The sequence below is a fragment of the Denticeps clupeoides genome, chromosome 16 (genome assembly GCF_900700375.1).
Source record: "Denticeps clupeoides chromosome 16, fDenClu1.1, whole genome shotgun sequence".
Lineage (NCBI taxonomy): Eukaryota > Metazoa > Chordata > Actinopteri > Clupeiformes > Denticipitidae > Denticeps > Denticeps clupeoides.
In genome coordinates, this window is record NC_041722.1 from 13226986 (window position 1) to 13237807 (window position 10822).

The 10822-nt window shown below is 44.8% G+C and overlaps 1 protein-coding gene across 1 annotated transcript in view; it reads right to left on the minus strand.

Annotated features, from left to right (window-relative positions):
- The window catches only part of aldh1a3 (aldehyde dehydrogenase 1 family, member A3), a 9901-nt gene extending 2478 nt beyond the window's left edge, over positions 1-7423 (minus strand). The window contains exons 1-8 of the mRNA XM_028955968.1: positions 7227-7423; positions 6866-6970; positions 6643-6783; positions 5684-5813; positions 2524-2585; positions 982-1110; positions 467-580; positions 146-248 (exon numbers count right to left, since the gene is read on the minus strand). Coding sequence (XP_028811801.1) covers positions 146-248; positions 467-580; positions 982-1110; positions 2524-2585; positions 5684-5813; positions 6643-6783; positions 6866-6970; positions 7227-7325 — 883 coding nt within the window. The 5' untranslated portion in view covers positions 7326-7423. The remainder of the gene's footprint in view (positions 1-145; positions 249-466; positions 581-981; positions 1111-2523; positions 2586-5683; positions 5814-6642; positions 6784-6865; positions 6971-7226) is intronic.
- Positions 7424-10822: the final 3399 nt, after the last annotated feature.

Genomic DNA, 10822 nt, shown 5'->3' on the forward strand with positions numbered 1-10822 from the left:
AATGAACAAAAGAACCTTTGATTGCCGTTCTTAAATATGAATACACTGTTTTCAATGTACGTGCATGTGTATCACAATGTCCATGATCTCTGACTGGTTTTCTGCCACTTGAGCCGAACGCGGGGAGAGAAACCACATCACTCACGGTCTGAATCGGCAAAGACAATGCAGGGATTCTTCCCTCCCAGTTCCAGAGTCACTCTTTTCAGATTGCTCTTAGCTGCGGCCTCTTTGATCAACTGTCCCACCTGAAGACAAAGGGGCGAGGACAATCCAGCAAGAGAGCGAATCCGTCAACACATCAACAGTCATGCGCAAAAACCATCTCTTCCCCCCACGCCGTGTGTGCTTCAAGCAAACACGAAAAAATCTCTCCCTGTGTGTGTGCCCAGAGTCGCCGCTACTCCTCTCAGGGCGGAGAATGAAGAAGGCGAAGCTGTAACGGTTGTACGCAGGGCATCCTTACTTGGGTAGAGCCAGTGAAGGCCACTTTGTCAATGCCCATGTGTCTGGCAATGGCAGCGCCAGCTGTGGGTCCGAACCCTGGAAGGATGTTCACAACTCCAGGGGGAAAGCCTGCCTGCATGGCATAAGCAGAAGAACGCAAGTCTTTAGGGAGAAAAGAGTTTTTTTTTATTTTTTATTTTATTTATAAACAATCGTTACAAACGATAAAAGGGAAACGGCCTAATCATTTATGACCAGGGCTTTTCCACCGGCATGAAAGGACAGGAATCAAGCTGACTAATGGGCTACAAACGGGGATAAACAGGTCAAAGAAAAACGCCCCACTGGCTCTCATTCATTGCCTGGCTAGTTTAGCCTGCTGATATTCAGTAACATTCTCCTTTGCTGGAGAAATACGGCTAGCGAGGGAACGAGTGCCGAGGGAAATTGTAACACTCGACACGCATCTTGCTAAAGAGATCTTGATTATTTTCATTATTGTCGTTGGCTTGCACACGCAAGTCCCCCTCATACCTCCTTAACCAGCGCCCCTACGTGCAGCGCCGTAAGCGGGGTCTGCTCCGCCGGCTTGATGACCACCGTGTTCCCGCAGCACAGTGCAGGTGCGATCTTCCACGTGAACATCAGGAGGGGGAAGTTCCACTGCAATCAGAGAAAAACGACCCAGGAAAGCCATGATCAGCAAGAATTACACTTCAGCATAACATGTTGACTCTCCCTGCACTGTTAATTTTTACAGTGTTTTTGACGGACTGGCTGTAATTATAGATTTTTTTTTTGGAGGCCCTCACTAAAGAATGGCTTCCTGTTTTTCTTTCGCCGTGAGTCATGGTCTTTGTGTGCCAGCAGTGCTTTCAGTAATTACATTCAGTCCTTCAGTATGAATTACATTTTATGATATAATCTCCCATGTCTAACAACAGTTTTGTTCTTTTGTTGCCAAAGCAACACAAGAAGGCACAAGACATATTTTCACTTGACTTGAATGAGCATTTTTTTTTTCCACCCAAAATGTAATAAGTATGTTGTTCCTAGAAGTGGGTAATGTAATATGAATTGAGCGACACCCCACTCAGGATGATATGAACTAACCCCTTAAAAACCAGCAGAATTTCAACAAAAAAAAACAAAAAAAAAACACACTTGTCTTCTTGTTTATTGTAACATGTTATCCTTATCCTTCTTCAGTGCTATCTGGATGCAATGCAAGTTGCTATAAAGCTTCTCTGAAAAATAACTGGTGTACAGTTTCTACAATACAAATAAAAGTCTAAAGCTAAAGGTTGCATGTGTTTATGAGTAGGTCCATGCTGTGAAATGTACAGTGGAGCCCTTCTGGGAGTAGGATGGGGCTTTGGACATGCATTGTGCTGCGTAGCTGACGCCTGTCTGGATTCAGTTTCAGTACAGCTCCGTGCAGACACCTGAGCTGGATTTCCCCAAGTGCTCGCTGTGTGCCTTCATGATGGTGCACACCCCGATAACATCGCCGCCCGAACACAGCACGCACAATGAGGGTGAAGTGCAGCGATCAGGCACTAAACCGGGGAGGGATGAGACGGGGCCTCGCTTACAAGACCGGCGAGCATGCCAGCCGTCTGGAGCGTCACCAGAAAGGATCCAGGACTTGGTGGACTTTATGGTTAATTAAAAGCAAAATATCAAAATTGGAGAATTTGGTCCATCTACTGGTACTGTGTTTTTGTGTAGATGGCAAATGTAAGGGCAAAAGTCTAATATTTGGACAAATTTGCTGATATTCAAACAAGATGTGAATTAAATCTCAGAGAGCAGTAACTAGCTACCCAGCCTGTGTTTAAATTTCTGGAAGGCATTAAAGGTTTTACTGTCACATAGCGCCTATAAAATAAATTCTTATGGGACGTAATTATCACATTGTATATGCGTTTAATTAAATAGCTTTGTCAAAATGGCACCGCTGTGTTTGCGTTCTATGATGCATTTAAATGTGCTTTTGATTCGATCATTGGTGTCAACACTCAGCCAAAGGAAGTGAAACATGGCAGGAGGAACCAGACCCTCTTTAATACTTACAGGAATGATTGCTCCACAAACACCAATGGGCTCGTGTTTGGTGAAACACATGAAATTTTCATCTGCAAAAAACAAAACAAACTAGTGTTAACGACCAATTTGAAGAAAAGTCTTTGCACCCACGCCTTTGATACCCAACCCTCATTCCGTGAATGAGGGCTTGGATGTGGGCACCAAAACCAAACAAGGAAGGATGGGGGGGGAGAAGAAAACAAATCTGTTCGTGTAAGCAGACCACACAAAACTGAGCTCAAAGAGGGCGAGTATATGTTTTTCTAGCAGAGGTATATTGTAATGGGAGAGGGGTGAGGTGTGAAAGCGTTGGGCAGCGGTTCAAACCCTCAGCAGATCTACCTTTGGCTTCGACACACACCTTTGTTCCCCGTCAGTAGTCTCCTTCTCTCGTTCGCCTGCATGCCGGAATCGGATATCAACCCAGAGGTAATTTAAGGTAGCGCTTTCGCCTTAGAGCGCCCTCTCGCTCGTAAACAGTGAGTTTGAATGATAAAACCGCATCCTTGTTTGGCTATCATCTCCAGGTAAACATTAAATCTCAGACAGGGGTGAGCCGGGGTCGGTTTCTATAGACTCTCTCCTGCGTCTGGGGGCGCCTGCTTGGGCGGAGTCAGCGGCAGTTCACTTTTAAAGGCCAACATTGGTGCACCTTGATGCAGGTGGTGCAGTTGGAGTCATATTTTTTGCTCATTACCAGGCTTAAGTGGTATACAAATTTTGCTTGCATCAACATGCAACATTTTTGTGTTTAAGTAAATGAAACATACAACCCCAAATCAGAAAACGTTGGGACAGGGTGGAAAATGTGCATGAAAAAAGCGAAGTGGTAACTCACAAATATCCCTTAACTTTTATTTCATTGCAGAAAGTATGAACACAAAATAATTCATGTTTTTTCTTGTCAACATCATTTGACGTGTAAATAAACCTCCATTCTTACCATTCAGGCTCGCAACACATTCCCAAAAGAATTTGGGACAGCACAGCATTTACCACTTTGTGCAGTTCCCCTGTCTTTTAACAACACTTAAAAGACATTTAGGTAGTGAATAAATCAAGTGAATAAGTGTTGCAGGAGTTAGTTTGTCCCATTCTCCCTGCAAACAACGTTTTAGGTGCGCAACAGTACGGGGTCTTCGTTGACGCATTTTCTTCTTCCAAAATGCGCCAAAGATTCTCTATAGGAGACAACCCAGGGCTGCAGGCAGGCCAGTCAGGCATCCGCACCCTCCTCTTACGCAGCCATGCCTTTGTTATGCGCGCAGTGTGGTTCGGCATTGTCTTGCTGAAATAAGCATGGGCGTCCCTGGAAAGGACGTCGTCTTGAAGGCAGCATTTGTTCCCCCAAATCTGAGACATACTTCTCAGCATTGATGGTGCCATCGCAGGAGTGCAAGTTACCTTTGCCGAAGGCACTGACACAACCCCGTACCACGACAGACCCTGGCTTCTGAACTTGTTTCTGGTAACCGTCTGGGTGGTCCTTTTCCTCTTTGGTCCGCAGCACACGGCGACCATGTCTTCCAAAAAAGATGTGGAAAAAACAATTCGTCTGACCACAATGCACGTTTCCACTGCACAATGGACCATCCCAGATGCCTCCGAGCCCAGAGAAGTCGACGGCGCTTCTGGACACTACTTATTTAGGGCTACCTTTTGGCACAGTACAGTTTTAGCTGCCATTTCCTACAGTAACTACGTACTGTAGTGCTTGAAAGTGACTTCCTGAAGTTGTCCTGAGCCCATGCGGTTATATCACTTATTGATGAATGCCGTCTGAGGGCTCGGAGATCACGGCCATTCAGTTTTGGCTTGCGCCCTTGGCCTTGGCGCACGGCAATTTCACCGGATTCCCTGATTCTTGTCACCACGTTATGCACTGTAGAGGGAGGAATCTTTTTTTGAGAAACATTTTTCTTCATCACTTCAAATATTTTTGCCTGCACTTGGTGGCAAACTGGCGATTCTCTGCCCATCTTTGCTGCTAAAGGGGTAGACCTTTCCTCGATGCTGCTTTTGTACCGAATCATGATTGCAACCTCCTGTTAACATCACCAGTTTCAAATCACATCCTTATTTAGTTATTATACCTCATTACTACCCCTGAATTGCCCCCATCCCAACCTTTTTTGGAATGTGTTGCAAGCCTGAATGGCAAGAATGGAATTATTTTTGTACAAATCAAATGATGTGGACCAAAAAAAAAAAAAGATCCTGTGTTCATACTGTCTGCAATGAAATAAAAGTTAAGGGAAATTAGTGAATTATTCACATTTTCCACCCTGTCCCAACTTTTTCTGATTTGGGGTTGTAATAACATGTATACATAATATGTATAACAATAAGTGTTATACATGTATGTGTTCATGGACCCATTCATGACATACACATCTAATGTATTCTTTTTACCCTGTGACATGATAAACCTCAAGGCCTCGTGGCCCAGCATCCTGTAAATCATCTAGGGCAGGATAAGTCAAAACCACACATGATAATCCTGCCTCCCACTCCACTGACCTTCTCAGGTTGCCCAGCGCGCCTGTTCATCTGTGATTACAGGTCGAGAGTCTCCCTCCCGCAAACAATGGCCACCTCTGACACTCATTATCCACCCATTTCTGGGACATTCCTCGCTCGTGGTTATCAAAGGTTAAATTTACATGCCAGCCCTTACGCGGCTCTGATATGAACGCCGTTCTCCAGGGTGGGGCGGGAAAGACGTTTTACATTTTGACTCTCAGGACGGCAGGGCTGTTTGGAATATTCCCTGACCGCTGATCCTATCAGCGCAGCGTCCTGGCGCTCCGCGATGCACCTCAACGATTATGATCAGAGACTCTTCCTCTTCCTTTGTCTGCCCGGCCCTTTCGTCTTTTAACACTTTATTTGAATCTAATCAGGAGGAAAGAGGGAAGCTTGTTTTGTCTATTTGATCTCCTGCGGGGGCAGGAACGCTGTGTTCGCGGCAGAGGGGAGAAATTAGTGGGGATGACAAGCCACCCAGGGCCGCGAAAAAAGGGATTCTCGACCCCGCTGACTGCAGCCACTAAATCATTAACTCATCTCTTCAGACTTCTGTGGGGGAGAGGACGCATCAGCGTGTGTAGTGTCTGTCCATCACTGCCAACCAACCGAACACACTCACCTACTGGCATGGTTTTGCCATGAATTTTATCTGCCCAGCCGGCGTAGTATCTCAGAGTTTTGATGCTGCCTTCAAGGTCGACGAAGAAGGACTGCAAGAAAGGCTTTCCAGTGTCCATCGTCTCCATGGTCTGAAACAACAAAAAAAAGCTCTGTCCAATGCAAAACTTTAATTGTTATTATATTGCAACAGAGATCATTAATGCTCTGCTTCTGTGTGTGTGTGTGTGTGTGTGTGTGTGTGTGTGTGAGAGAGAGAGAGAGACAAACGCCTGCTCATGCAACACACCGAGCGGTTGCTAGAAAACAATGTTTTATATCTGGCAAAAGCCGAGAATTGAAAATGCTGTGGGAATTCACGGGTCCAGAAATGTAAAAAATGACATATACAAATGTCTTTCCTTTTAGACAGACCAGAGCAGAGCGCCACGAAGGAGGTCCTGGCCGTAATCTTTGGCAGAGCCACGTCTGCTGAGGGGCCAGCGTTGGCATGAGATGGCCATTACAGCTGAGAAAGCTCATTTGCGCCGTGTACGCAATAACGGTGACTGCCCCGGCGTAGTTAAAGCTAATTTACATGTAATTACACCGGGCCACGGTTTTGATCGTCTGTGTACAGTTTTAAGTACCCAAAAAAAAAAAAAAAAAGATTGTTATAAACGTTTTATGAGGTTATACAAATCAGTCTTGGATAATAATTCATGGTTGAGGGAAGGTGGGGGGGGGCGGATCAGAGATGCACAATTATGCACGTTTGTTTTATGTTGCATGTGACAATGCAGGTTCATTGTCACATGCAACAGTATACCGTGTATTGAAATAATGTTTCACACAGACCCCCCCATAGTGCAATCACAAAAGAAAGAACAACATATATTTAAATGCACACTAAACTATACCAACTAAAACTAGAACTTAAATACTGTAAAAATGATGACAGGACAGGTTTTATCTACTCACAGCCAGCAGGACGCGGTCCCTCTCCAGCAGCTCCGCCAGCTTGCTCAGCAGCCGTCCCCGGCTGGACACGTCCATCCTGCGCCACGGCGAGCCCCTCTGGCCCGCGGCGCGGGCCGCCTCCACCGCCCGGTCCACGTCTGCCTGGCGGGGTCACGGACACGGCACGTCAGCACAAACACGCGGCCGCCAGGCTTCCAACGCCGGCCCCGGCCGGACAGCCTACCTCGCCCGCCTCGTCCACGTCGCAGATCTTGACACCTGTCGCCGGGTCGCACGTCTGGAACTTCGTCCCCTTCGCCGCGCTGTGCCATTCGTTGTTGATGAAGATCTGTTCATTCAAATTCCCAAATTAAAATGACATCTCTATCGATAAAACATTTAAACAGGTCGCAACGCCCTGTCCGCCAGAAGTCGCGACAGAAATTCTCCTCAGCGCCAAATTTCACTTCAGCAAAAAATATTTAATAATAAAAAAAAAAAACAGTTATAATAATGTTCGGGTGAAATAAACATGTGCAGATAAGAACGTCAGGAAATAAAACCAGATGAATAGTAAGTGTAAAGAACAGCAAGCACGACTTTACCTGAGTGTATTTAATCTCCGGCACCTTCACCGGTTGGGGGAAAGGCGGCGCGTCCCCCGGAGACACCCCGTTCTCTATTGTCGTCCCGTTCAGCGCCATGACCTTTGACTTGTTTAAAAATATTAATAATAAAAAAATGTAATTTTTTTTTTGCCCTCCGTCCTTTTGATAAAAAGTTTTATATACAGATTGCCGGCGACTGAATGGATAGCGTATTACTCGGCGGCGGCGCGCTTTATAAGAGATTTTTTGAGGGGGGGGCGTTCCTCCGTCTGCGGGGACGCGCGCGGCTCCGCCCCTCCACGCTCGACGTTCACGCGCGCCGGCGGCGGCGCGCTCCGCTAATAAGCTCGATTGTACACGTGACCGCGCACCGGACGGTTCGACTGGGATTTCTGGGTTTGGGTGGGGTTTTGGACCTCAAATGTGCGCGCAAAGATGCTTATGTTGTAATTGATAACGTGGATTTAAAAAAAACAAAATTATATCATGTCGGTGACATCACAGACATGGATTGTTTTTTTCCCTTTAACACCAATAGTAATTCTATTTAAAGCCTTCTGGCACTTTGGAGCTTGGAGCTCCATTTATGGTTCCCTTGGACTCAGAATAGAAGCCAGCATAATTTCACACACCCAGGCAGATTACCCTATCCTAAAATTATTGGCGGCCTCCTGCAGCTCGGCAATGGAAGTAATGAGTGTAAATTCATTTCCCAGCACAGTGTTTACATTGTAACACAGCAGCTTTGATCTGCGTGCGCTTGGGGAGATTGGGGACGACTGCTGGCCGGCCATCAGCCGTGCAAAGGTGTGATGTTGCGGAGGAGCTGTGGTGGTCATCATGAAGTTGGTTTTTGCACCTGGGCCTGGTGAAGTTGAATGGAGTTGAAAACATGCAAACAAATGCTTTTGTTCATGAGGACAAAGCCTTTCCCAGCTCTGGGCTCATACTCAAACACTGTTGTCATTGTTTCCTCTCCATTGCTTCTTGTCACTCTTCTTGTCAAAGTTTAATTAGGACAACGAGCTTTCGCTGGCCCATTTCTCACTTCAGCAACTTTCTAACACTTCCTAATGAGGCTGAGACCCAGAGTGATTGAGCGAAAGGAAAGACAGGAAGGAATGGAGAGGGACAGGGAAAGTGAAGGGTGGAGTCTGGAAAAAATATATGGGGAATGGGCCCAAGTGTGTTAATATGGTGAAAAAAAATCAACAAAGTGCAATAAGTAGAATATTGGCATTTTGAAAAACATCACCACCTCTCACTAATGCATTATTCTACATAGTTGTTAAAAAAAAAAAAAAACTTCAAAAAATGTAATTCAATTCTTCTGCCGAAAAAAAAAGTGATGAAATGTTCGGAAAGCTTTGGCAAGATGAATTGTTGGCCTGTGGAATTTTGCATCGTGGGAAAGTCGATGCAGGTGCCCTCGTCCTCCAAGCTTGGCTGATCTGGTTAATTGGCACCTCACACCTTTTAATGAAGGTCAAGTCTTTCCCCCTCGTTATACCTCAGACCTTCTTCTGGTTATTACCAAGCTAATTGTAAAATCCATAGGCACAGTGAGTGAGTGTGAGAGAGGGAGAAAGCGAGAGAGATTATATTGACATGCACCATCACATAATGTATATATCTACTCCTATACAATGAAAGTATAAAACCTAAAGCCACCTGATGAGTGACTTCTCATTTTCACCAAAAAATGTATTTATTTAATGTATTAATAGACTAGCGTATAAAAGAATATAACAGGAGAACTTGGACATCTGTGTAATAATCTCTTGCTGGGTCCTACAGGAACCGCCTCAGTGGGAGATCAATTGCGGCCTCTTAAGGCCAATATGATCAGTCATAGGAGAGCGGTTCCACAGCGGCTCGGCCGTCCTGCGGCGGGACAGGCTCTGCTGGGTTAGGAAGGGGAGGGAGAGTTGGTCTGAGATAACTCCCTCCAGGTGTTCAGAGGCTGAACAAAGACCCTTTTCAGCCCCTTATGAGAATGAAGAGGTCTCCTGCTTGTTGCAAAATATAAAGGATAAAAAAAAAAAAAAAAGAGAGAGCGCGAGGGAGAGAGAACAAAACTTCAGATGATGGTCATATTCTATTACACGTCCAAAGCTACGTGATGGATAAATCCGTCCAATCAGGCGCTTCAGAGGGAGCAGCAACCTCATTAATTAGAGGAGCACAAAGCAACATCAACAACGGCAATAGAAGAATCGGCGCGGGTGCCTGGTGGTGAGTGTCCTTTCTGGGGGAAACTGGGTGTGAATAGCAGTGGGCCACTTTTGTTGCCTGAATGTAGGATAGAGATCTGCCTGAATGCCTGAATGGCACCTTGAAGTTTTTTTCAAATGATGATAAAATTGTACAATTTGACATCTGACCTAATTCAGTTGTCAGTAATACAAGTAATACATAATTTATGTCATACAATATAGTAAAATGTAATGTATATATATTTATGTGTGTATATATATTTCCAATTTTGTGCTAAAGCACAGAGCCCAGACAGGATGTTTCTGGGGTGTAAATGACACGAATTGGGTGCACAGAGGTGTTCACTTTCTCTTTATCTGTGTGTATCATTGGCTGCAGTGACAGTCCCCCCCTCCCCTCACTCGATCCTGTGGCCTTGGCCTTTGATGTAGTGAGAGGTTCTCATCCCGAGAATTTCTCACCAATTCAGATAATATTGAGCGGCTCGTTCAGACTGTTTAAGGAGTGAGAGAGCGCTTTGTGCATCGGATCACAGCAATTTGCAAGCTTATTGAGGAAAACTGTTGAACAAAAGGACCTTAGATATAGAATCTGTCAGCACCATTTCTAGCCGATGGAAGATTGAGTTTCGTACTTGATGAAATTGTGCAGTTGTGGACAGTACTGAAAAAGTGCAAAGTTTAGGCAATTGTTCATTCAAAGAATATGAATTACGTCCTATTTAAAACTTAAAACGCTGCCCTAATGATCATATATATAATTATAGGCAGTTCTAAGGCAGAAAAACTAAATGGCAATATAATGCTTTAGTTTTCATTGCTAAATGTAAATGTATACTGGTTACGACAAAATATGCACTAATCGTTGTTCTTCTGAGCTGATGCTAATTATCTTGACTAAACAGTAGGACTGAATAGGATCTGATAGATTTTTTAAAAGGAAAAACGATAATGGTAAAATAATTTGAACAGGCATCTGCTTCATTCAAGTAATGTCTAGTCATTTTATGAAAATGTGTGATATTTACAGTTCGATATTTACATTTTCCAAAGAGTTTTCCAACTGTCCCTTACAAGTAATAGTGTCTGTCTTTACTGGAGCACAGCGTCTCAAAAGCACGCCCTGCGGGTGCTGTTTCATATTTCCCAGCCGATTATCAGCTAATTCAGAGGGAAGACGTACCTGCGCAGATTCTTCTGTAAACCCTGTTTATTCTGCAGTCGTTTTATTCAATCTTTCTCACTATCGTGCCTTCATGTTCACTTACAAACTTGCAAAGCCTCTGACCTCACAGGACCATGGAGGACCTGGAAGATATGAAGGAGGCTGCCAGTGTCCTTCAGTCCAGACAGGCCTTATAACTTTTTATTTCTGTT